This window comes from Diospyros lotus, chromosome 12 (assembly GCF_014633365.1).
Source record: "Diospyros lotus cultivar Yz01 chromosome 12, ASM1463336v1, whole genome shotgun sequence".
Classification (NCBI taxonomy): domain Eukaryota; kingdom Viridiplantae; phylum Streptophyta; class Magnoliopsida; order Ericales; family Ebenaceae; genus Diospyros; species Diospyros lotus.
This window is the reverse complement of record NC_068349.1, coordinates 7502013-7528307: the sequence shown is the minus strand read 5'-3', so window position 1 is coordinate 7528307 and position 26295 is coordinate 7502013. Positions and strand designations below refer to the sequence as shown.

Genomic DNA, 26295 nt, shown 5'->3' with positions numbered 1-26295 from the left:
TAGTGCTGTTAGGTGAGCAAGACCAACGATGATCTTGGAATCGAACCGAGAGGGCAAGTCGACCCAGTACTGTTCCAGAAAATTGAAGGGTGACCGTAGGCACTGGGTGTGTGAATTGTAGAAGGGGTGCCCAGAAGCTTGAATCTTGGCTTACGACAACAATGGCTGATGGCACGAGATTGAAGCAGATGGAGCTGTGGATTCAGCAAGTCAATGTGGCAGTATCAGATGTTCAAGGCAAGATCGCGGTCGTCGACGACGTGATCGAGTGGAAGATAGAACATGCAATTGAGCGAAAGATGGATCAAGCAATCGGCCTCATGGGCAAGGAGATGACGAGCCAGATCAGAGAGATTCGAGATCAAATGCAGAATTTCATGATATGGTTAGCTAAACAAAATCAGATTCAGAACTTCACTATCACATCACAGAGTTCAACTCAGGGAGATAAACTGTTGTCACAGAAATGGATTTTGGAATGTCTAAGGAAGGAAACAGTAATAAGAAGGACGTTGTTAATGAAGCATTATAGCCTCAGGAGTCCCCAAAAATGAAACAACCTACGGAGAAGTCAAGATTGTGGGAAACTGATTCTCTACTTACTTTAGATTTTGAGTAGAAGAAGTGTTCTGATTTTGGCTATATTGACAAGAAGGATGGCTGCAATATCAAACATGATATTGGCGGTGAAAAGCATTATTCAGAAGGAAACTATAATGATAAGGTTGTATGGACAGCATGTACAAAGGAACAATCTTGTCCCTTTGAAAAACAAGTTCATGAAACAGCCAACATTGAAGGGGCGGTGATGTGGAAATTTTGTGTGAACAGGGGTTGGTTGGTTTCAACTGTTAACTACGACAACCAGAGAGTGGTTGCTTCTGGTTTTGTTCCAACCGATGAATACCTGAGAGCTATTGACAATTGGTTAGGCTTACAGAAGTTTTTCAAGCTGTAAGATTGGAAGGTTGTAGTGTCCCAATCTGTTACCACAGTCCCACAATCAGCCAGGCTTCTTTCGCTTTCTTGAGGACAAGAAAGTTCTGAACCAGGGGGTAATTGTCAGGACCCTACAATTATTGTTAACAACCTACTGTTTGCCTACTATTACAACAATTTAACTGTTAACCCTACAGTCTACTGTTACAACCGTCCATCCTAACTATCTAAAGGGCTTCCCGTATTCAGTAAAGGGGGATTGATGAATTGAATGAAATCAGTCTATTATCTCACTCTCATCTCTCTTCGTCCAAACCCTTCCCTTCCCTTCTCTTCTCAAATTCTCCCTCTTCCATTCTGTTTTCTCCCTCCAATTATGTCCTTTCTTCTTAAATTCCTATTCAAACCCTAGGAAACCCTAGGGTTGTGACAGAATAATGTTGTCAATAAGCCATATCCAAGAAAGAAAAACATAGTAAAAGAAGAAAGAAAATAATAGAAATAAAAAATGAAGGAATGTCATATCAATTTAGGAAGAATATAGAAGTGTCATTAAATGGGGATCATCATACTTGGATTGTTGATTCATGAAAACTAACCAACAAAAGAAATTCCCGTAACCAATATGCGATGCTTAAGTACAATAAAGGAGAATGAAACTTCAATTCAGAACATACTATTGGTTGTTAAACTACAGCATATACCATTTACTCAAATAACTAAGACTTCCCTACAAGAATACAAACCAATTGCAACAATACAATAACAGGCATATATATTATAACAGACTATATTAGGCACCTGCTGAAGCTTCTTTTCCATTTCATAGAAAAGGGAGATGTTGCCAACATATGAATTCCTGAACAGAAAGAGATAATAAGAGGAAAGGACGGCAGTGAATAACTGAAACTGAAGATGCACTAAGTTTTTTTCATTATGAGTATATTCTCACAAATCTAGAATAGTTATTACTGAGGTTTGAGAACAATTTTCCATAACAATAAATACTTGTCAATAAGAGAAAATGATTAGAGTCAAGTTGTAATTTTTAACTTGAAAAACTTCAATCACTAAATATTTAAGTCATCAGTCCAGCCTTGAGATCTGATCATTTCTATAGGAGGAACAGTTTGAAGACTATAACAATAGTTTGACATTGGACTAATCTGAAGTAAACAAAGTTGTTTAAATTGTCCAAAGATTAAAGAATGCAGAACACAGATTTGGAGATTGATTGTGAGCTTCAATTGGACTTGCAGGCTGTAGCACTTACTAAAGAACATAATGCTCATGCACACTTTCTTGCAGGATTTAGCACCTATTAAAGAGCATAATGTCCATACGTGCTTTCTTGTAAGATTGAAGTCATGTTAGGCTACAAGGCTGGCGGTGCTCTTTGATGCTTGCAGGATGGTACCAACCAGAGTCGTGATGAGAAAATAGCTGGCCAGTTATTAACTATTGTTGCATGTTTCTCATATTCTTCTAATGTGCCAAAATAAATAAAGTGGAACAAAATCCAAATTAGATGTAATGATACAAGATAGGATGCCTCTGATTCCTGCGGTGTAAATGATAGACCACCGATTCACTGGACATACCAAAGGCGTCCAAGGAATTAGGGATAGTTTTGGAATTAAGGAAATTAGCTGTTAGAGGAGGGGTAGAACAGGAATTGCAAGGTTGTGTAACAACTTGCATGTGCGGATTCTAATTCCGTTAGAGAATGAGGAATAAAAGAGAGGTGGCGGAGGTGAGGGCGAGGTGAAGAATTTTTTCCAGAAAGTACGAGAGATTAAGGGCCTCTCGAATTGCCCTGTTTTCTTTCTTTTTCGGCTGTAATTGGTTTGGAACTCTTGCTTATTGAATCAAGTATTCTTACAATTCTTAGAATTCTACCATTTTGGTATCACAGCATTGTGATCCTAATGGTGAACTTAACGGATCGAGTGGGAGATTTAGAGAAGGGGTTGGATAGCGTACAACTAGGCGTGGACGCCATGAAGAGTGAATCGAATGCCATGAGAAGTGAGATTCGATCGGTGGAGAAGAACGTTGCTTCCTTGTTGGAACAGTTCGAATGGATGAGAGCGAGATGGGAGGAGCAACAACGAGAAAGGAAGAACAAGGAGAAGTGGGGAGAACAATCACCTAGGGTAGGTGACTCGGAGGCGACGCCCGAGGCAGGTGGGAGGCGAGCTGAAACGGAGGGGATCGAGGGTGGCTGGCGATCAGAATCTCGCGGACGTCGGCTGGAAATGCCGCTCTTCGATGGAGGTGACCCGGATGGCTAGATTTTCAGGGCCGAGCGATACTTCTCGGTGAATGGGTTGACTGATATGGAGAAGGTGGATACAGCCGTTGTATGCTTGGAAGGACCTGCCCTCTCGTGGTTTCAATGGGAAGAAAAACGGTGGAGAATGAGGACTTGGGAGGATTTCAAGCTATTGTTGCGAAGCTGATTCCGACCCACTCAAGAAGGGTCAGTAGAAGAGTGTTTTTAGCTCTTCGGCAAAGAGGGACTGTCTCGGATTACCGTCAAAGCTTTGAGGCGCTAGCATTGCCTCTGGAGAATCTGCCAGAAGCTGTGCTAGAAGGGCACTTCATCAACGGTCTCAATCCGGAGATCAAGGTTGAATTGAGGGTGTTGAGGCCAAGGTGTTTGGAGCAAATAATGGACCTGGCGCAACGAATAGAAGAGAGGAATCTGGTGCTCCGGGGAGATGTAGCTGAACCGACTTCGAATAGAGGTCAGTCCGCTTCACTCGCTATTCCAAATTACCAGCGTGGGAGTCCTCAGCCCCATGCGCAACCTGCTCCTAAATCTTTGGCAGCAAACTTTTCCTATCCATTTCAGCCCCAAAACAGTGGGAAGGTGAGTAACCAGACTTGGAAACGGCTTAGTGAGGCCGAATGGAAGTCCAAGTGAGATAAGGGCTTGTGTTTTAGGTGTGACGAGAAGTATACGATAGGCCACAAGTGTAAGAATAAAGAGTTGCAGGTGATGATGATTTATGATGAAGAAGTAGAGGAGAAGGAGCAGTGGGTAGAGGAAGGAGATGCCAACCAGTGCCTCAGCCAAAAGAAGGAGGAAGTAGGGGAACCAGTACAAGGGGGTGAGGTTATTGAGCTGTCCATGAATTCTGTGGTAGGATTGACAGCACCCCAAACGATGAAGTTAAAAGGGGAGATAGAGCAACAGCTAGTTGTGGTCCTGATTGATGGAGGAGCAACCCATAACTTCATTTCTGTGGAGTTGGTGCAGTTGTTGGGCCTAAGTAGGGAGGAAACAACAGACTATGGTGTGATTATGGGAACGGGAATGGCAGTTCAAGGGGCTAGAATTTGCAAGCGGGTGAAGCTTCAGTTCCAAAACTTGCAGATTGTGGAAGATTTCTTACCTTTAGAGCTGGGAAGCTCAGATGTGATTCTGGGAATGAAGTGGCTAGCAGCGGTAGGTAAGATGAATGTGGATTGGAAGACTCTCACAATGAAGTTTCAAGTAAGAGACATGGCTGTAACTTTGCAAGGGGATCCTAGCTTGAGCAAGACCTTGGTATCCTTAAAGGCTATGGTGAAAGCATTTAAGGAGGAAAGGGAAGGAATGTTGCTAGAATTGGGGACATTGGCAGCTGAAATTGAGGAAGATCCGAAGGCAGTTCTAGAATTCTTAAAGGGCGCATCGGCAGAATTTAGAGGGGTGTTTACTACTGAGGAAGGGCTGCCACCAAGCAGGGATAGAGACCATGCCATAAACCTCATTCCGGGATCATCTCTGGTGAGTGTAAGACCCTATCGTTATCCTTATTTACAAAAGAATGAGATTGAGAAGTTAGTGGGTGAAATATTGGCCACGGGGATCATTTAACCCAGCTCCAGCCCATTTTCTAGCCCGGTATTATTGGTCAAGAAGAAGGATAGGGGGTGGCGCTTTTATGCTAATTATAGGGCCTTGAACAAGGTAACAGTTCCAAACAAATTTCCCATTCCGGTAATAGATGAGTTACTTGATGAGTTGCATGGTGCTAGGGTTTTTTCCAAACTTGACTTAAAATCTAGTTACCACCAGATTCAGGTTAGGCCCGAGGATGTCCCAAAGACAACATGCAGGACTCATGAAGGCTATTATGAGTTCCTTGTAATGCCTTTTGGATTGATGAACGCTCTGGCTACTTTTCAAACGTTGATGAATGAAATTTTCAGAGATTATTTGAGGCGTTTTGTGTTGGTGTTTTTCGATGATATCTTGGTGTACAGCAGCAATTTGGAACAGCATGAACAGCACCTAAGATGTGTGCTAAGGGTGTTAGCGGACAACCAACTGGTGGCCAACAACAAGAAGTGTGTGTTTGGGCAGCTGGAAATTGAGTATTTGGGCCATGTTATATCTTATTTGAGGGTTTCAACTGATAGCAACAAGGTGCAAGTGATGATAGATTGGCTTACTCCAACAACAATAAAGGAATTGAGGGGGTTTCTTGGGCTTATGGGGTACTACAGACACTTTGTGAGAGACTATGGTAAGCTTGCTCGGCCTCTAATTGATAAATTAAAAAAAAAAACTTCTTTTGGGATGTGGCTGCTGAAGAGGCCTTCCAACAACTCAAGGCTAAAATAGTATCCTTACCCGTTTTAGCCTTACTCGACTTTGAGAAGCCTTTCACCATTGAAGCTGATGCCTCAGGGCATGGAATGGGGGCTGTTTTGATGCAACAACAGAGGCCGATCAGTTATTTCAGCCAAGCGTTCAGTCAGTTGGGGAGTAAGAAATCTGTTTATGAAAGAGAACTCATGGCCATAGTGTTTGCAGTGAAAAAATGGAGGCACTACTTGTTAAGCAGAAAATTTTCTATTAGAACGGATCAAAAAAGCCTCAAGTACTTGATGGAGCAGCGGGAGGTAAGTCCAGAATATTTGAAATAGATGGTGAAGTTGATGGGATACCAATTTGAGATACATTATCGGGCTGGAATGGAGAATAAGGCGGCTGATGGGCTATCCAGAATCTATCACACAGCAACTTTGATGGCTTTGACAGTGCCTAGGGTGGCCCATTTGGAGCAAGTGGCAAGTGAGGTAAACACTGATGCAAGGCTGCAAAAAATTATCCTAGAGTTACAAGCTCACCCCTCCTCCCATCCTTACTTTCAGCTGGTGGACAAGCACCTCGTCTACAAGGGACAACTTTACTTACCCAAGGGATCTGCACTAATTCCGTTGATACTCCAGGAAGGGCATGATGGGAGCGTGGGAGGTCATTCGAGGTTATTAAAAACTTACAAAAGGGTGTCAGCGAATGTCTATTGGCCGGGTATGAAGAAGGATGTGCATCGGTATGTAAGTGAGTGTTCGACTTGTCAACAAAACAAATATATAACCTTGTCACTGGGGGGACTATCACAGCCACTACCAATTCCTAACCAGATTTGGGACGACATTGCTTTGGACTTTATTGAAGGACTCCCAAAATCTAACAAGGTAGACTCAATCTTGGTCGTGGTGGATCGACTTAGCAAATATGGGCATTTTATTGGCCTTAAACATCCATTTACAGCTGGGGAGGTGGCTGGAACTTTTATCAAGGAAGTGGTGAGGCTCCATGGGGTTCCTAGGTCCATTGTGTCGGATAGAGACAAAAATTTTATGAGCAGATTTTGGGAGGAGATTTTTAGGCTACAGGGCACCAAACTCAAAAGAAGTACAGCTTATCATCCACAAACGAATGGGCAAACCGAGGTACTCAACCAGACTTTGAAAACCTACTTGAGATGTTTTGCTTCTTCCAAACCAAAGGCCTGGTTCGCTTGTTACCATGGGCTGAATTATGGTACAATACCTCCTATCACACAGCTGCTAAATTAACTCCCTTCCAAGTGGTGTATGGGAGGGAACCGCCTCCCTTAGTGAGGTTTGAGAAGGGAACTACCCCCGTCTCAATGGTGGAGCAGCAGATGATTGAAATGATGAGATCCTAGATGAACTGAAGGCGCAACTTTTGAGGGCACAAGCAATAATGAAGAAGAGAGCAGATGGGGAAAGAAGGGATGTGAAGTTTCAAGTAGGAGACTTGGTATATTTGAAATTAAGGCCGTATCGGCAAAGGTCTTTGGCTGCCCGTGCAAATGAGAAACTAGCGGCATGCTATTATAGCCCGTTTGAGATTGAGAAGGAGGTAGGTCATGTGGCTAACCAGCTGAGACTGCCACCACATTGTCAAATCCACCCAACATTTCACGTGTCCCAACTATGGGAGGCTAAGGGTGCAATGAAGGCCACGATGGAGCTGCCCAAACAGTTCAATGAAGATCTGGAAATGGTGGTGGAACCCTTAGCGGTGCTAGGAGTGCGTTCGGGGAATGGTAGGAGCATGCAAGGAGCAGAAGTGTTGATTCAGTGGAAGGGCCTGCCACCATTGGAAGCCACTTGGGAGCCCTACTCAGTGATCCAGCAGTAGTTTCCATTTTTCCACCTTGAGGACAAGGTGAAAGTTGAGGGAAGGAGTATTGATAGACCACCGATTCACTGGACATACCAAAGGCGTCCAAGGAATCAAGGATAGTTTTGGAATTAGGGAAATTAGCTGTTAGAGGAGAGGTAGAACAGGAATTGCAAGGTTGTGTAACAACCTGAATGTGCGGATTCTAATTCCGTTAGAGAACGAGGAATAAAAGAGAGGTGGCGGAGGTGAGGGTGAGGTGAAGAATTTTTTCCAGAAAGTAAGAGAGATTAAGGACCTCTCGAATTGTCCTGTTTTCTTTCTTTTTCAGCTGTAATTGGTTTGGAACTCTTGTTTATTGAATCAAGTATTCTTACAATTCTTAGAATTCTACCAATAAACTTTCTACATACAAAGACCAAAATAGCGGTCTATAAAATGGATAAGATGGGAAAAATACCTGGTGGAAAAAAAAATAGCCCTTGGTGATAAAAGTTTTTAATTGGATAGCAAGAACCATGATTAAAGTATTACCTTCGAGGAAGGAAGTGTCTTGATTGGGTAGTAAGCACAAATTTTATGTCCAATTCCTACATCATTCTACGCTTTGTTATTCTGGAAATACTACTATTCAAGGACAATTCTGGTTATTGTTCTAATAGAACAGCTTATATAGCATCAATCCATTCTATTTACTTAGTTAATTGATAGGAAGTAGGAACAAATAACAAATTTCAGATAGCCCTCTCATAAATGAATATGCATTTTATTAACCCCTCAATTAAAATCAGGGTATGTTAACAATACAATTGGGCCTTTGCCTGAATACCCCCCTCAACTTTAAAATTGGCCTAATCGCTCCCGAAACTTTCCAAATTTAGCCATGACAGCCCCTAAAGGCCAAAGTTCATAGGGTGTCCTGGTCAAATTTGAAAAGTTATAGGGACTAATTGGGCAAATTGTAAAGTTTAGGGGGTACCTGGTCAATTTAACCCCTGCAACTTTTTTGGGGTGTTTGGTGGTGGTGGTGGTGGTGTGTGTGTGTGTGTGTGTGGGGGGGGGGGGGGGGGGGGGGGAAGAGAGGCGCAGCAGCACCAGAATATCAAGCACAAAGATGGGGATATTTAACCAAGCAGATCCCATTTGTGTGTACACCCCTTTACCCTCAAAACAGAGCATAAGGCATAATAAGTGAAGTACTTGCCATACAAAAGGCCATAAGAATTAGCATACTAAAGTAAGAACTACTATAAATATAACCATGAAATAAAATGTCCCCATTTCCTAAGAGAAGGAAACAAAATACTACTATAATAATAAAATTCTAATATTCCCATCAAAACATGATGGTCAACTACAGAACAGATTACGATACAGCACAATACACCAAAAATTAAGTCGTTTCAAAATGAATATATAAAATTCTTCATAAATTTTTTATAAACTTTTTAGAATAAAATAAAGAATTGAATTTGCCACATTATTAGGTAACACAATCAGTCATATAGTAACACTATTCTTAGTAATTGATTTGTAAACTTTTCGACCTTTCTTGTAGAGTTAACTAGGAATGTTTAACAAGATAGATCTATTTAAAAATACTCTGCAGTGTTGGTTCATATAAAATTATTCTTTCCATTTTATACTTCATGAAAAATGAGATTTAATTACTATAAGCAAATAGCTTTTTATTCATTTAGACAGATTTTAATTCCAGCTTCCAAACAAACATTTTGTATGTTCAAATCCTTTGTGACTTTAGAAAGGATCCAAAACATTTAAAATTTTCCATCTCCCTCATAAAATAGCATGACCAAATAAAGTTTTAACCCAAGAATATAAGATAAATTGGTGCATCTTCTGTTTCCATGCTAATCAAAAATAGAAAAAACAAAACCAAGTTTTGACCTTTTAACACAAAATGAATGAATATTTGTATTCCATTTGTTTCACTTTGATCCCTCTTGGAGGAATGGATTATGAGTGAAATGCCAATATCTTATTGATGGGAATTTTGAGATGGTACTAAAAGAGGTCAGACCAAATTAATAAGCATGTTCACACTGTGCCACAGTCATGATGCATTTTCTATATACATTGCTCTTGAGAGAGAGAGAGGGGGGGGAAGGGGGGGGGGGGAATCCAAGGTGTGTGGGTTGTGTTCAGGCCTAAATGAAAAAACAATAGGTTTGGCAAGGAAGCATATGAAAAGGTAGGTGAAAAAAGAAGAGTTGTATCCAAAGAGGAGGTTAACTACATATAGGTTCTGTTTCTTATCAGCCATATCATGATAAGAACTAATGTAGATTTGATTGAAGGTTGGATTTTGATGGGCTCTTCTTACCCTCATAAGATAGGCTCGGGACAACTCTAATGATTCCGAACATTTTACATGTATAATTTTGGTGTTTATAATTAGAGGCAGAGTCAAGTTAAATTTATAGTAAATTTAGTTCCTTCAAAGTTTTTGCTTCTCTTAACCAAAAGATTAGGAAAACTCCTTTATTGCAAAAAACCTGGGCTTCAAGGAAATTAAGGAAACAGGTTCCCAATCTATCACCATTGATAGAAGAAAGGTGATTTCACCAGCATTATTAACAGCATATGAATTCAACGAAGCCCGGATAGGAAACAAATAAGCTCTTGATGTAGTATCTTTGCTCCATCTTTCCCCCTGCCCTCTATATCTTTTATTCTAATTTTTTTCTTCCCATCAACCTCCCATACAATTGAACAGTTGAACTATTTAAATTTGCTCTTTCCTAACTACTATATGTTTTGAAGCACACAGAAGGAAGTACAATATCTAAAGAAGTGTGTTTTTGTCTCTTTCCCAGGTGGAACTGTGGAGGCTCTTTCAGATTTTTATCCCCGTATCAAGTATATATGTATAATTAAAGGAAAAGGTTGCATGAATTATGTGCCTTTGTGTGAAGATTACCCCGTATAAAAGTAAACAGTACCAGAGAGCAAGCTATTAAATAAAGCATATACCCTAAAAACAGTCAATCAATGGCCCACAAGGAAAAGTTTGACACTCTAAGTTTCCGCTTGCCAACATAAATTCATCCACTTAACTAAATACACCCTCTCATCTCAACATTTCCATCTAGTTCCTATGAGCTCTACTGAGTGCATGTCCATTCAACTAATGTCAAAGTAGTCAGTAAACCAAACAAAGGTTACAAAAAGAAGTTATTTACTCACTTGAAATCAATCAAAGGACGGATATAATTCTGACCAAACATGTAATAATCAAAAGGTTCCCGTATGGCCCTGTGATATGATGAAAAGACAAACGGTTCCTGAAAATTACAGTTATTTTTATTAAAGAGGCACGTGAACATAAAAGCTGACAATTTCTAAGCATGATGAGAAACTAACAAAGAATAACTTGGAAGCATAGGTGAGTTGATGAACTGCATACTGCGTATCCATCAGATGCTGGAAACAAGTTTAATAAAGTATGCATGTCCACATACCTCCACATCCTTGAAAATACGGTCAAGTGCAAGACTCATGTTTGACAATACAACCTTTTCTGCATTAGCATTTCCACTTTGAAAAACCTGAAACATTACAGCAGCAAAAGCAATTCCAGAATGACAAAAGCCTAAAATGTAGCATACAACATTGGAAGAGTAACTCAGACACCAAAAAACTGATTGATCATTAAAAAAAAAACATTTGATTACTTGTATGAATAACCTTTTCATAAGACCACAAGTTATTTATCCTCTGGAAATGGTAGTAATGAAATAGAAAGGAACTCCAGTATCCAGAAGGGGGTAAAGAACCAACAGGCAGCAAGACAGAATTCATTAGGTATTGTACATTATAGCAGTAAATTTTAGCCTGGCAGACAATTCACCAGCCTAACCAATAGTTTTCCTCCCTTCAACTGAATACATTGTACATATTAAAGGTTTTGCAGATTCTCACGGGGTTTCCATGGCTAATTTTGGAATTCTTCTCCTTCTGGAACATATAGGATTCCTCTATTCAGACAAACAATCAAGATTGAGATTAAAATTCAGTTGAGGCCTTCTTTAGGCTATTTCAATAATGTAGAACTCAGGAAAGTGTTCAGATTATTTGGTATGATGGGAAGCCTTTCTTCCCCTGGGAAGGGGTGTCTAGTGGTCTAAGGCAAAGAGGCACAATTACAATGCAGAACGCTATTATGCATACAAGGGAGAAAGAGAGCATGAACCATCTTTTCCCAATTACAGCAGAGATTTAGGGCATGATTTTTTATGTGTTTGGGTTGGAATGGTTAATGCCAATGTGAGGAACCGTTTCCCTCATGGCAACTTGGATGCCATAGAGGTCCTAACACCAAAATCATGTAAAGCAAAACCATTATGCTTGATGTGGTGTTTGTGAGGTCACATAAGCACTACGCTTCTGAATGTGTTGAATTTAGAGTGCACAGCTTGAAAAGAATGTCATTAGCCTCTGTTTTTATGGCTAAGGGATGGTTGCTCCCTTTTTCTCGTAATTCTCTTCTAGAGCTCTGAAGGATTTGTATATTGCAACAGAGTTAGTAGCCTTTTCAAGTTTTGCTTCTTCTGTATTTTGACTATTGCCTCAGTTTCACCCCCTTTCTACGTTCTTTGATACATCATCATCCCAGAAGATTGTCATGCAGGGATACTCCTCGAATATGTTGTGATATTGTAGCTAAATAGAAAATGCATATGCAATTTGTTGAGGGTGTAAGATAGGAAAGCTAGAATTTTCAAACAGGTTTTTTGAGGTTCTTTATGGGGCTCGGGTAAAAAGGGACATTGTGAAATCGAGAGCACTGGAATTTCGCAATCTTGCCAATTAACAACCACACACACACGCTGATTCAGCCCACAACATAAAATATAACAAGAACAGAATTAAAATAGGGAAAGAACATGCAAACCACACAATGAACACAATCAGTTTGTCCTGGTTCAGACCACCAATGGTGATCCTACATCCAGCCTCTTGTCCCAAGAGAAAAATCCATTAGAATCTTGAAAAAATCAATACAAGACAACCCTCTTTCACGAGTACAATACAAACGAGATTACAAAGTTCTATCTCTCTAGACTTTCCTCTCAATTTTCACAGTACTCGTACATATGAAATGAATGATAACTAGCGATTGCCGCCATGCCTTTTATTTATAGACAAATAGGGAGGATAATACAAGGAAAAACTAAGACTTACACAATGTCTAAAATACCTTTATATGACCGTTACTATTAGACTCAATCCTATCTAACACTGCCGCTTGAAAAAAAAAACAACTTGACTGCACTGACTTCTTCTAGGCAATACTCCATGCAAAACCATAACAATTCTCCACCATTTTGCATGAGTGATGCCTGAAATCGATTCCTTCAACATGCTCTCCTCAGGACCTTCATAAAAAACTGATCATTTACACACAAGAACCTACAAAAGCCTTAAACAATGATGCAATTTAGATATAGGGACTGCCTTAGTGAACATTTCAGCTGCATTTTCTTCACCTGAAATCTTAATCAAATCTATTTCCTTCTTCTCAAGTACTTCTCTGATAAAATGGTACCTTACATCAATATGTTTTCGTTCTCTCATGGTGGGTTTGATTCTTGCCTAAGTATATAGCACTTTGGCTATCACACTTTAGGACAGCCATTTTTCCCTAGCAATTCACTCACTATACGGTATACCTTTTAACCATTGGGTCTCTTTTATAGATTCAGTGACAGCTATATACTCGGCCTCAGTGGTTGAAAGAGCCACCACAAATTATAGATTAGTTTTCCAACTAATGGTTGAGTTCCATAGCTTGAAAACATACCATATAGATGACCTTCTTTTGTTTAAATCTGTTGTATGATCAGTATTAGTGAATCCTAAAATGTTAGGCTCTTCTTTTACACTTGATGCATCATAAACTAAAGCCATATTGATTGTTCCTTTAAGGTATCTAAAAATCCACTTAACAACAGCCCAATGATCCTTTCCTGGATTAGCCATGAATCTACTTGTAACACTCATGGCATGAGCTAAATCCGGCCTAGTGCAAACCATACAATACATAAGGCTTCCTACAGCACTTGAATACGGGATCTTATCCATTTCTTTAATGCTCTCTTCCTCACTTGAGGAATGCATATGAGATAACTTGAAATGCTGAGCAAAACGAACATTCACTTCCTTTGCATAAAGCATATGAAATTTCCTAATTAACTTCTCAAGATAGGACTTTTGAGATAGCTGGAGCAATCTTTGTTGTCTATTCCTTAATATTTCTATTCCTAAAATCTTCATAGCCTCTCCTAACTCCTTCATTTCAAAGGCTGATTTTAATTTCAGCTTTAAACTTTTAATTTCCTCATCTAATTGACTTGCAACAGCATGTCATCAACATAAAGGAGAAGATAAATTGAGATCTTAGCAGAAATATGTTTTACATAAACACAGTAATCAAAATCACTTCTCTTGAACCCTTGACTAATCATGAATGTGTCAAATTTTCTATACCACTACCTAGGAGACTATTTAAGCCCATATAAGGACTTTTTCAACAAGCATACCTACTCCCTTTTGCCCCTAACTTCAAAGCCTTTAGGCTACTCCATTAGAATGTCCTCTTCTAATTCACCATGAAGGAATGCAGTGGTCACGTCCATTTATTTTAGGCTTAGATTTAAAATGTCAGCCACGTATTCCACAGAAAAGAAGAAAGAAATCGGTAAGAAAGCTTTCAACACGTTAATCCTAAGTTTAGGGGATAAGGTGCTGGGAGAAGTCTCTAAGATGAAGACTGCAGCAGAATTATGGCTTAAATTAGAGAGCTTATATATGACTAAATCCTTGTCAAGTAGGATGTATTTGAAGGCTAAGTTCTTTACATTTAAAATGAATGAAGGGTAGAAGTTACAAGATCACATAGATGAATTCAATAAATTGTGTCTAGATCTTGAAAATATAGAAGTGAAATATGATGATGAGGATAAAGCCCTAGTATTACTTCATTCTTTACCAAAATCTTACGAGACATTTGTGGATATACTGAAACATGGCAGGGATACACTAACACTTGATGATGTAATAGGAGCTCTAAACTCCAAAGAATTACAGAATAAGGTGGAGGGAAAGAACACTGCTGGAGATGTTCTTTCAGTTAAAATAAGGTCTGATAGGAGAGACCCTAGAGACAGAAACAGATCTAGGTCAAGATCTAGGAATGGCAGAAAGGTAATCAAATGTTATCACTGCCATGAGGAATGACATTTTAAGAAGAATTGTCCTAACAGAAAGAAGAATTTCATGAAAAAGGTAACCTGAAATTTTCACATCTATTTGTGAATTTGATTATGATAGTGCAGATGCCTTAGTAGTTTTTGATAAGGCAGAAAAAGAGGATTGGATTTTGAATTCAGGTTGTTCCTTTCATATGACATCACATAGGCATTGGTTTCTAAACTTTTAAGGACATATGTGGTGGTAACGTATTGTTAGGAAATAACCAAGAATATAGAATTATGGGAATTGGAGATATAAAAATTAAATTGCATGATGGAACCATTAGGACTATCTGTGAGATTTGTACCTGATTTAAAAAAAAAAAAAAACCTAATTTCCCTTGGTGAATTGGATAAGAATGGCTACTCCTATAGAGGAAATGGTGGAGTCCTTAAAGTAACAAGAGGGTCACTAATATGCATGAAAGCAGTCCTTCAAAATGGAATTTATGTGTTGCAAGCCTCCACATTATATGGTGAAGTTGCAGTAGGAGAAAATAAGGTCTATGAACAGACTAAACTTTGGCATTTTAGGATGGCACATATTAGTGAACAGGGACTTAAAGAATTGTCCAAGCAAGGAATTTTAGGCACAGGGAAGGTCATGTCACATTCCTAGGGTTAGCTAGCATTGTGATCGGAATTAGGGGAGAAATCAGAATTGAAGGAAGGGGGAAATTAGTAGAAAGAGAGAGAGGAATTAGAGAAGAAACGTGAGGGAGATTGGGAGAGAATTCTAGAGAGAAATGAGAACATTCATTTTTCATTCAAGCATGACCCTCCCATCTGTTTACAGCAGCCTTATATAGGCATATCAGACTCTTAACAGCATCCCAACTCACCCATGTGCTCCTAACCAATTGCTAAAATATCTCCTAACAATTATCATAAGCCTATTACTATATTACCCCTTTAATGCTCCTTCGGTCATGACAATTCCCCCCTCCTTAAGAGAGTTCTTGTCCCCAAGAACTTGCAACAGTAGCCATTACTTCATCCAACCGCCTTCTCTATCTGATTTTTCTTTCTTTCTTTCTCCTTCTAGGCCTCTTTTTCTTCCTCGTTCTTAAGTGTCCAAAATCAATCCTCAGCGTAATTTGACCTAGAACTTCAATGGGAGCAACCTGATAGAGTTCAAATCCAATACACCCACCTTCTACAATAGCTGCCCAATCAAGATTGGTCTCCACTTTAAGAACACAATCAGCCATTGGTTCATCCCACCATGCAATAGACAACAACTCAAATTTTCCAGTAGGAGTAAAAAACAACACAGCAATGGGAGTTTTGTTTCCTTCAGCAAAATCTTCAACTTCTTCAACTATCTCCCTTAGCCTTCTTGCCAAAACCCGCACTAGGGGCTATCTAATACCTATTTTAACCCCAACCAAGGATGACTCAACCTTCTTCGGATCCAAAGACAGAGGAGCAATATACTTAGGGCCTTCTTTAACTACATGTGGTCTATCACAATCTTGACTCAGCCTAGGATAAATGTTGCAGGTATTCCCACTCTTAGCTTTCGGTAGGTCCAGAATCGGAGGAAGGATTTCAGCACCAATATCTATATAGATTGATGGTCCTTCAATCAGATTTTCATGATCCAATGCTATTCCATTTCCCACAAACTTCTGATATGAAACACCACCAAATCCTTCTGCCAATGCACTAGCCACCCAGGGTAATGAGTTAGCTTTGGCTTCCTCTATCACTTCATCAATTGCTTCCCTATTATTTCCTTACAACCTTTCAATAGGTGCATCTTGGGGAATTATTTCTTCTTCTAACTTCTCAATCATTGTAGCTGAATCCCTCTTCAATTCTAGAAATTCCTTGGTGTCTCGTGTCATTCTTGTCAACTGATTGAATGCCTCAAGCATCTCTTGTTTTGGACTTCCGACATTATCATTTGGATCATCCTTATCAACAACCTCATTTCCAAAGGAATCAGAGTGTTCCTTTAATTTTCTTTTTGTCCAAACACCCTGGACCAAGCCCTCAGAATTTATGTTGTTGCTGCCAACATTGTCCTGACAGCCACCTTCCTTGTCAATTCTGTCGAAACTAGTATCCTTCTTCCACTCCACGTTGGAGGTAAGCAATAAATCCCCTTCCCGCCATCTTGACATCTCCTTCGGCTAGTCCATTTTGAGAAATTCCTCTTTGTTAAAACTTCCGCAATATCCTTGAAGAATTTAGCGGGAAAGCTGTAATGACATTTCTTAGTAAGTATCATTGCAAACTCCTGCAACTTTTCGTGTAACATACATCTGAATTCCTTGCACTCTCCATGTATCCCACTGTTGGGTTTTGTGTCAATTCGACTAGACTCATTATCCAACCTTTCCCTTACTTGATTCCTTTGGCTGAAATGTTCGTGACTCCTATTGTTACCAACTGAATATCCAGCCTTCTCCTGTTGCCATTGAGGCTCAAATTGCCTCATGGGTGCATTGCCTCCCTTGGCTTCACGAGCAAGGCACCCCAGCATCCCTCTGCTGCACTTGAGACTCCATTGGTCTCATACGTGCACCACTCCTCCTAGACAAAATCTCATGGGCTGGAGAAGCAATAGGCCAAGAAACCGCAGCTCATTCCATCCTAAATCCCACACTTCCCTTCTGTGATTACCTCACCACAATCACCTCTGAAATTATCCTAGTAATTGGCAAATTGCAATCACCTCTAAAATTAGTGGCTGAGGGTCACTTGGTAGAACTTTCAATTCCGTAGAATTCACCAATCTCTGGAATAATCAATTCATCGGAGTCGCCTTTAGATTCCAAATAGAGATCATAGCCAATAATTAATCGGATTGCACCCTGGAACCACCTAGACTGCTCGTTGTCAATTTCTGATCAACCTTTTTTCCTTCCGACTTAAATCTAAAACGGAAACAGTCCACTTCTCGGTCACTTCGGCAGGGTTCACCACACTTCTGCTGCCCTGTCATGCTTTCACAACTCAATGCCCGAAGATCACCGGCTCTAGATTGCCTTCAAATTTGACGAATAGTTCTCTGAATTCCACCCTAGGATAGTCAGACCCATAAGTTGAACGAGATGTGATCGTCAAGCCCCTCACCGCCTTTGATCGGCTTTGTTACTGTCCTTCAAAGTCGCCTCAATCAATTCCGAGGAGCACCTCGCTTGGTGACGATCTATCCTTAATTCCTTAGGAATCAGATCGGAATTGTTGGCCGATAGGTTCTCTTGAAGCTCCTCGACAGTTCGTTCGTATCGCCAGAATTTCACAACCGATGATTGATCGGTTCTATTCACCAAATCGCTGGAATTTGCCTAGTTTTGCTTCAGCGTACGGACAAGTAAGATCAAATTGACTGAAATGATCTCCTTGTTTGATCAACACTAATCTGGCTCGCCGAAAATTACTCGAGGCTCTGCTTCGATCACGCCTTCCTTCTCGCTATCTACTCATGATCAAAGTGAATTCAATATTACCAATGGAGTCCCCACCCAATCACCGACCACTGGATGGAATTCACCTGAATTCTTGAATCAATCTTGATTCCTTTCAAATGCTTGCACTTGCCTATCACACCGTAACCAAGGGAACTCATCGGAGTCCTTGTATTCATTAGAATCACCCGAAGTCTTTACTCTATTGATTCCGCCGAGAGTTATCAAAATCAACTGCTACCAATTGCAGGAATTACAGCCAAGGAACGTTGGCTCTAATACCTTTTGTCACATTCCTAGGGTTACCTAGGATTATGATAGGAATTAGGGGAGATATCAGAAATGAAGGGGAAAATCAGTAGAAAGAGAGAGAGGAATTAGAGAAGAAACGTGAGGGAGATTGGGAGAGAATTCTAGAGAGAAATGAGAATATTCATTTTTCATTCAAGCATGACCCTCCCATCTGTTTACAGCAGCCTTATATAGGCATATCAGACTCCTAACAACATCCTAACTCACCCATGTGCTCCTAACCAATTGCTAAAATATCTCCTAACGATTATCATAAGTCTATTACTATATTACCCCTTTAATGCTTCTTGGGTCATGACAGGTCACAGAGTTAGATAAATGTGAATCATGTATATTTGGCAAAACAAAGTAAAATTCTCTAAGAAAGCTATTCATTCCTCTAAGGCAGCTTTAGAATACATTCATTCAGATTTATGGGGCCTTGCACAAACTTTATCCCATGGAGGTGTTAGGTATTTTCTATCCATTATTGATGATTTCTCTAGGATGGTTTGGGTTTATGTTTTAAAATCAAAAGACGACCCATTTGAAGCTTTTAAAACCTGGAAAACCATGGTAGAAAATCAAAAAGGAAGAAAAATCAAGATCATTAGGACAAATAATGGTCTATAGTTTTGTAATAAAGAATTTACCCAGATTTGTTATGAAAATGGTATCCTAAGACACCTCACATCCCCAGGTAATCCTAAACAGAATAGTTTAGCTAAAAGAATGAATAGAACCCTGCTTGAGAGAGTTAGATGTATGTTGTTTCATGCTAGATTACCAAAAGCTTTTTTGGGGGAAGGTGTAGCTACTGCAACTTATGTGATAAATAGGTCCCCATCAGCTGCCATAGGCTTTAAAACCCCCTATGAGATGTGGTCTGGTCATAAGCCATGCCTAGACCATTTGAAGGTGTTTGGATGTTTAGCCTATGCCCATGTGAAAAAAGGAAAACTAGAACCTAGGGCAAAGAGGTGCTTGTTTGTTGGGTATCCTACTGGGGTAAAGGGATATAAGTTGTGGAATTTGGAATCAGGTATGCCTAGAACAATGGTGAGTAGGGATGTCACCTTTGATGAGGGATCTACTACTACAAACATTGAGGTAAATGATATGAAGGATTTGGATGGTAAATTTAAGGTAGTAGATGTTGAAATGCAAGATGAAAACCATGATAGAGACTTAGATAGTCCTTATGATCAGGAAAGTGACCAACAAGAGGAAAATTAGGGTACCTAGAGTTCTGATAGTCAGCCTGACCTTCAAAGATACAATGCTGCTAGGGATAGGCAAAGGAGAACATACAGACTGCATGCTAGGCATGGGTTCTCTGATCTCGTGTCATATGCACTGTCAAGTGCAATGGAGATTTCAGGAGATGAGCTTCTTACTTATGAAGAAGCTATTCACTCCAAGGATTCCCAGAAATGGCAAGCAGCAATAAAATCTGAAATGGAGTCTCTTGGGAAGAATGAAACATGGACCTTGGTAGAAAGACCCTTAGGTAAAAGGGTTGTAGGCTGCAAATGGTTGTTTAAAATTAAGGAAGGGGCTAGAAATGATTAGAAACCTAGGTACAAAGCTAGGATAGTAGCAAGAAGGTTTACCCAAATACCCGGAATAGACTTTAATGACGTTTTCTCACCTGTGGTGAGACATACTTCTATTAGAGTCTTACTTGCTGTAACAGCTCACTTAAACCTAAGCCTAAAACAAATGGATGTAACCACTGTAGTGTTCTAAAAGGTGTTAGGAGCTAGTCGGGCACCAGGTTGGGGCCTAGCGCCTAGGGCACCTAGGTGGGGCCTAGGAAAACTGCTATTTTTTTTTTTTTTTTTTAACTTTGTGATGTAATTTGATGTTATTTTCAATTAAATCAAAGTTGAAAAACATCAATAATGCAACATAAACCAATAATACAACCATAATAAAATGACAAGTGAAATATAAAAATAACCATGAGAAAACAAATTGTTGTAGATCAGTTCTAGGTTCAATAAGACAAAAGCAACAATAATGCAATATAAACCATACTTGAAGAATCTAAGTATCTAACTATCTAATTGGAATTCTTCCTCTCCATATTCTTCCAACACATGATCTTCATCAGACTCAAAATCAAATTCATTGAGCTCTTGCTCATCTTCTTCTTCTTCTAATTGGTAATCATCTTCATGAAGCTCTCTCATCCTAGAACTTCTTTTGAAATTGAAGCATCTCATCTGCTCCGGATGCTTCACCAAGCACTTCCCAAGTAAGCCCCGTACCAAGCTCAATTTCTTCATCATCTCCTCCTTCAACAATCCATCCTTCTGCATTGCTAGCATCACTAGCAAGTAGCACATCAACATTCTTTTCCTTCTCCTTCTTTTGCTTGTTCATCAGTTTTACATTAAATTGGACATAGACAAGATTGTTTAATCGATGAACATCCAGTCTATTTATTTTCTTCGTATATATCTACATAAATAAAATAAAAGTAATATCAATTTAAATGATAGATAAGTAATTGATATTAAAGAAATATAGTTCATACTTTCATAGGGATAATGAAATTAAAATATTAAAAACGTTTTAAAACATGCACTAACCCCTTCAAAAGTGCTCCAATTTCTTTCACAACCAGATGAGCTACTGGTTAACGAGAGAATCCTTGTTGCCATTCGTTGCAAGTTTGGAGTTTGATTTCCATAAGTCATCTACCATGTAACTACATAAGTTAACAAGTATAAAGTAAACAAATTTATTCACTAATACACATTAGGAACTAAGAAAAGGATTAAAGGAATTGTATACCTGGATTATAATTGTCATCATTTTTTGCACACCCTTGAGCTGCCCACACTTTTCCAAAAGCTCCCTCTTTACGAGTATACTTTGGCAACTCAACATTTATGACATAACCTTGCAATTCAAAATGATCATCACCATGATAAAACATCTCCACACAATTAAAAAGCCCATCCATCACTTCATTATCAAGATATATATTCTTATTCTTGAAAAGGTAGTAGGGATTCAAAAGATAAGCCTCCAAATGCAATGGACTATCTAGCCTATCTTTCACCCTTGCTTCAATAATCTTTATAACAGACTGATAGTTTTTCTCAAGATTATTTAGGGCCTCCTTAATATCTTCCTTTGCCTGCTTAATCTCTCCATATAAAAAGCCCATAGAAGGCTTTCTATCTGCATCAACAATTCGAAGCACCTTCACCAAAGGTGCAAAAACCTTAAGGCATAAAGTTACATCATTCCAAAAAGCAATGCTCATCAAAGTAGCATATGTTGCTTTCCCTTTAACAGTTTTTGACCATTTACACTCCTCCCATTCAGAGCTGGTAAACATTATCCTTAATTGGGCCTTTTTCTCCATCAAACTCTGCAAAGTAAGGAAAGAAGAAGCAAATCTAGTGACTCCCGGTCTCACTAGATCCCTTTTCTTCGTAAATGACGTCATTAAGGACAAGATCTTATGGCGTGCATAAATGAAGATTGTCAAATTCTTTGCCTGATCAATGACTTTCTTATATCTCGGCATTTTTTCAATACTTTCAAGCATCAAATTGATGGTGTGAGTAGCACATGATGTCCAAAAGATATTTGGCCTCTTCAGCTTCAATAATTTTGCCGCTCCCATATTGTTGGCAGCACTGTTGGTTACTACTTGGACGACATTTTGTGGTCCAACTTGCTCAATGCACTTGTCCACATACTCAAATATGAGTTCACTTGTATGGGCTTCGTCTGATGATTCTTTTGAAGAAAGAAAAGCAATACCCATGCTAGAATTAACGCATAGGTTCATGATGTTCCTTTTTTTTCTGTCTGTCCAAGCATCAATCATAATAGAGCACCCATTTTGTGCCCACTCTTCTTCATGCTTCTTCAGTAACTCTTTCATTCTATCAACCTTTTCCTTTAATAATGGTTTCCTCAACTGATATTGACTAGGAGGTTTGAAGCTCGGCCCAAATTGACCAACCGCCTCAACAAATAATTTGAAGCTATCATGATCAATAGCATTGAAAGGTATACTAGCTTCGTACACCCATCTAGCACAATATCCCTATATAACCTGTGTTCTCTCTTTAAACAGTGCTTCACTAATATTTTGTTGTCTTTGCGTCATTCTCGAACTCAAACAAATTTCAGGACTAATGGAGCTTGCAAACTTATCTATAAGGCCAAGAGTACGAGGTGTTTTTTTGCTCCCTAACTCTTCCAATTCATCTTCATCATCCACCCCTTTCCCTTTTTCAGAAATATTAACAGAGGATCTCATCAAATCTTCCTCCTGCTTCTTATTCTTCTTCTTACTCTTTACCTCGACAATAACATTCTTGCATTTAGTTTTATCATCCGGAGAAGATTTTGGACATGCAGAAACATTTCCAAAAATGTGGCTGATGTATTCTTTAACTCTGTAAACTCTTCCAGACATAACTTTACCACACAAGTTATGTTTAACTTTATCCATATTCTTCGGATTAATTAACATTCCATACTCCCATCCGACATTATTTGATTTCCTTTTAAGAACTAAGGCGGCATCGGATGATGCTTCCGTACTCCCAATTCCATCTGACATGACTTTCTTTTTTCTTCTTTTTTTTCCTGAGTAAATTGGCATTGAATAATTGAATTAAAATAGACAACTAGCTAACAAACAGCAAGCAACAACAAAGGCAGCTTGCTGCATGCTACTTGTTGGCTTTGTTTGTTACTTGCTTGCAAGTTACAAATATTAAAATTTTTAAAATATTAAAAAATATTCAAATAAGTGAATAACAAATAATCAAATATTAATATAAATAATAAATTAAATAACAAAAAAACAAAAAGAAAATAGGCAACAACAAGCAGTAGCAGAGGGTGAGTGGGGAAGATGAAACTGTAAGAGACAGAGAGAGTGGAATGAAGGTCGATGGCGAGTCCACCGTTCACGAGGGGCGGCGACGGCATGCAACAAAAAGGCTAACAGGAATGGAAAGCGGCGACGGCGACTCTGCAACTACAAGAGACAGTGGCGGCATGCGAGCACAAGAGAGGCGACGGTGACAGGGACTCTGCAATAGACAGTCAGTGGCGGTGCGCGCAAGAGAGAAGGGGAAATCGACGAGAGAGAAGGGGTAACGGGTAAGGGGAAACAAAAACCCTAATAAATTTATACTAAATCGATTCACGCGGCCCAGGCGACTGATTAGGGCATAATCGGCTAGGCGGTTCACGCGGCTAGGCGTCCGCCTTAGCTGCCTAGGCACCGCCCGGTACCGATTAGTCGGGCAGCGCCTAAGGGGGCCGATTTGGCCACAATCGCAGCGACCAGTGTCCGCCTAGCGCCTCGGCGCCGCCTAGGCCGCATTTTAGTTCACTGAACCACTACCTTCTTGCATGGTGAATTAGAAGAGAATATTTTAAGGGAACAGCCTAAAGGTTTCGAATCTAGAGGTAAAAGGGAGCGAGTATGCTTGTTGAGAAAGTCCCTCTATGGATTAAAACAATCCCCTAGGCATTGGTATAAGAAATTTGACACATTCATGATAAACCAAGGGTTTAAGAGAAGTTCATATGATTGTTGTGTGTATTTTAGGCATGTTTCTAGTAAGATCTCTATATTCCTACTCCTCTATGTTGATGATATGCTGATTGCAAGTCAATCAAATCAGGAAATACAGAAATTAAAGCTGAAGTCAACCTTTGAAATGAAGGAGTTAGGAGAGGCAAAAAAGATCTTAGGCATAGAAATTTCTAGAAATAGATAGCAAAGAAAACTCTTATTATCTCAAAAATCCTATCTTGAGAAGATTATTAGAAAATTTCATGTGGTAAATGCCAAGGAAGTGAATGTTCCTTTTGCTCAGCATTTTAAGTTATCCCATGAGCAATCTCCATCTGAAGAAGAGAGCATTAAGGAAATGAGCAAGATACCCTATTCAAGTGCAATGGGTAGCCTTATGTATAGTATGGTATGTACAAGACCAGATTTAGCCCATGCTATGAGTATAACTAATAGGTTTATGGCTCATCTGGGAAAGGCTCATTGGAATGCAATGAAGTGGATCTTTAGATACCTAAAAGGAACCACTAATATGTCTTTGGTTTATAGTGGAGCTAATTTAGAAGAAGAGCCAAGCATCCTAGGATTTACAGATGTTGGTTATGCAACAGATTTAGACAATAGAAGGTCATCCACAAAGTATGTTTTCAAGCTATGGAATTCAACCATTAGCTGGAAAACAAATTTGCAATATGTAGTGGCTCTTTCAACCACAGAAGCAGAGTATATAGCTGTTACAAAAACTATTAAAGAAGCCCTATAGTCGAAAGGTTTAGCTAGTTAATTGCTTGGGAAAGATGTAAAAGCAACCCTAATCTGTGATAGCCAAAATGCTATATACTTAGCTAAAAATCAAGCCCACCATGAAAGAACCAAGCACATAGATGTTAGGTATCATTTGATCAAAGAAATTCTTGAAAAGAAAGAAATTAGTCTGATTAAAGTTGCAGGGGAAGATAATGCAGCTGATATGTTTACCAAAGCAGTTCCTATATCCAATACAAGTATCTCTATGTGAACGAACAACATATGAATGCAAGTCCTAAGGAGAGCAGATCGTTTTAATCAAGCTTGGGCAGTACTCATGCAAATGGTGGAGATTTGTTATCTATTTGCATCGAGTAAGCCCAAAAGAATCAATGAAGTTCAGTCAAAGCCTCAAGTGATAGTTAGTTGGTTAGGTTTTTTTTCCAACGGTAACTAACGACGGGTTGTAATCGGTAATGTCCATATATTGTCTTGTAATGTCCGCCCTATGGTTTATAAATAGGGGGCAGAGGTAGTCATTTACATCATGGAATGAACGAAGTGCAATTGCGAGAGGAAAGTCTAGTAGTGATGGCCTTTGTAATCTCAGTGGAATTTGTACTTGTGAGAGACTGATCTGTTGTACTATTTTGTTCAAGATTGGAAAGAAGATTGCTCTCGAGATTTAAGGTTGGATGTAGGATCATCAATCATTTGATGATCTGAACCAGGATAAAATCCGGTGTCTTGTGTGGTTTGATTTATGTTTTTTTATTTCAATTCTGTGTTGTTGTTCTTTTATTCTATATTGATCACTCACACGTGTGTGCGCGTGTTCTATTAAGGCCAGCTTGAGTGCATTCCAATGCTCCCAAGACAACAGAAGGTTAAAGGACTGTTCAGTTGTGGAAAACACTCCCAATTCTCCGAAAAATTAGAAAACTTGTTCAAACACAAAAATGGTCTAAACAAAAAATGGAAATTAGGAAGACATGGTTCTCCAAAATTGAAAAGTTGGAAATCTTCTAAAATAAAATTTCCATATTTTCCTTACTAATTTGAAGATTTGGAAAACATGGTTCTCCACAAAATTTCTCTCAAATCATCTCCATCTCCTTCTCTAATGCAAGTTACACAAAAGAAAAACATCCCTCTTTTTCAAACATATGTTCCAATTTTGTACATTATAAGTTACTTTTCTGTACTTCTACCATTTGAACACATTTTTAAAAATTTTATGGAAAATAAAAACTCAAACATTTTATTAAAAAAAAATGGAGATAGAAAACAGGAAAACATTTTCCACAACTAAACAGCCCCTAAGTTTCTTCAGTAAACTTCACTTGGGTGTTTCAATATTCACAGGCACAAAGTTATGGCACTTTTTGGTGTCCAAATGAGTTTAATGATAACCAAAATAGCATGTCTTATATCACTATATGTCACAAAGATAATAGTTGCAACAAATTTTAATAATGCAAAGAAAATACCAAATTCGTGAAAACACTATATATTTTCCATTTTCAGGCAATAGAGACATTGAAGCTTAGCAGTCACCTGCGAACTAGAGAAAAGGCAATGATCCAAATTGTATAAAACAAAATCATGAACTCAAGGAAATAA

General features: G+C 39.1%; 1 protein-coding gene across 5 annotated transcripts in view; it reads right to left on the bottom strand.

The window, feature by feature from the left end:
* The window catches only part of LOC127787391 (glycerol-3-phosphate acyltransferase, chloroplastic-like), a 59462-nt gene that overhangs the window by 15509 nt on the left and 17658 nt on the right, over positions 1 to 26295 (bottom strand). For 2 of the 5 annotated variants that reach the window (XR_008020152.1, XM_052315409.1), the window contains exons 3-5: positions 10858 to 10944; positions 10583 to 10680; positions 1741 to 1798 (exon numbers count right to left, since the gene is read on the bottom strand). Coding sequence is in view for 3 of the 5 variants with exons in the window: in XM_052315409.1 (XP_052171369.1) it covers positions 1741 to 1798; positions 10583 to 10680; positions 10858 to 10944 (243 nt within the window). In the remaining 2 variants the exon portion in view is untranslated. Of the gene's footprint in view, positions 1 to 1740; positions 1799 to 10582; positions 10681 to 10857; positions 10945 to 20956; positions 21076 to 21161; positions 26290 to 26295 lie in introns of those variants that run through there. The other 3 variants (XM_052315410.1, XM_052315411.1, XR_008020151.1) reach the window with 3 other exon arrangements.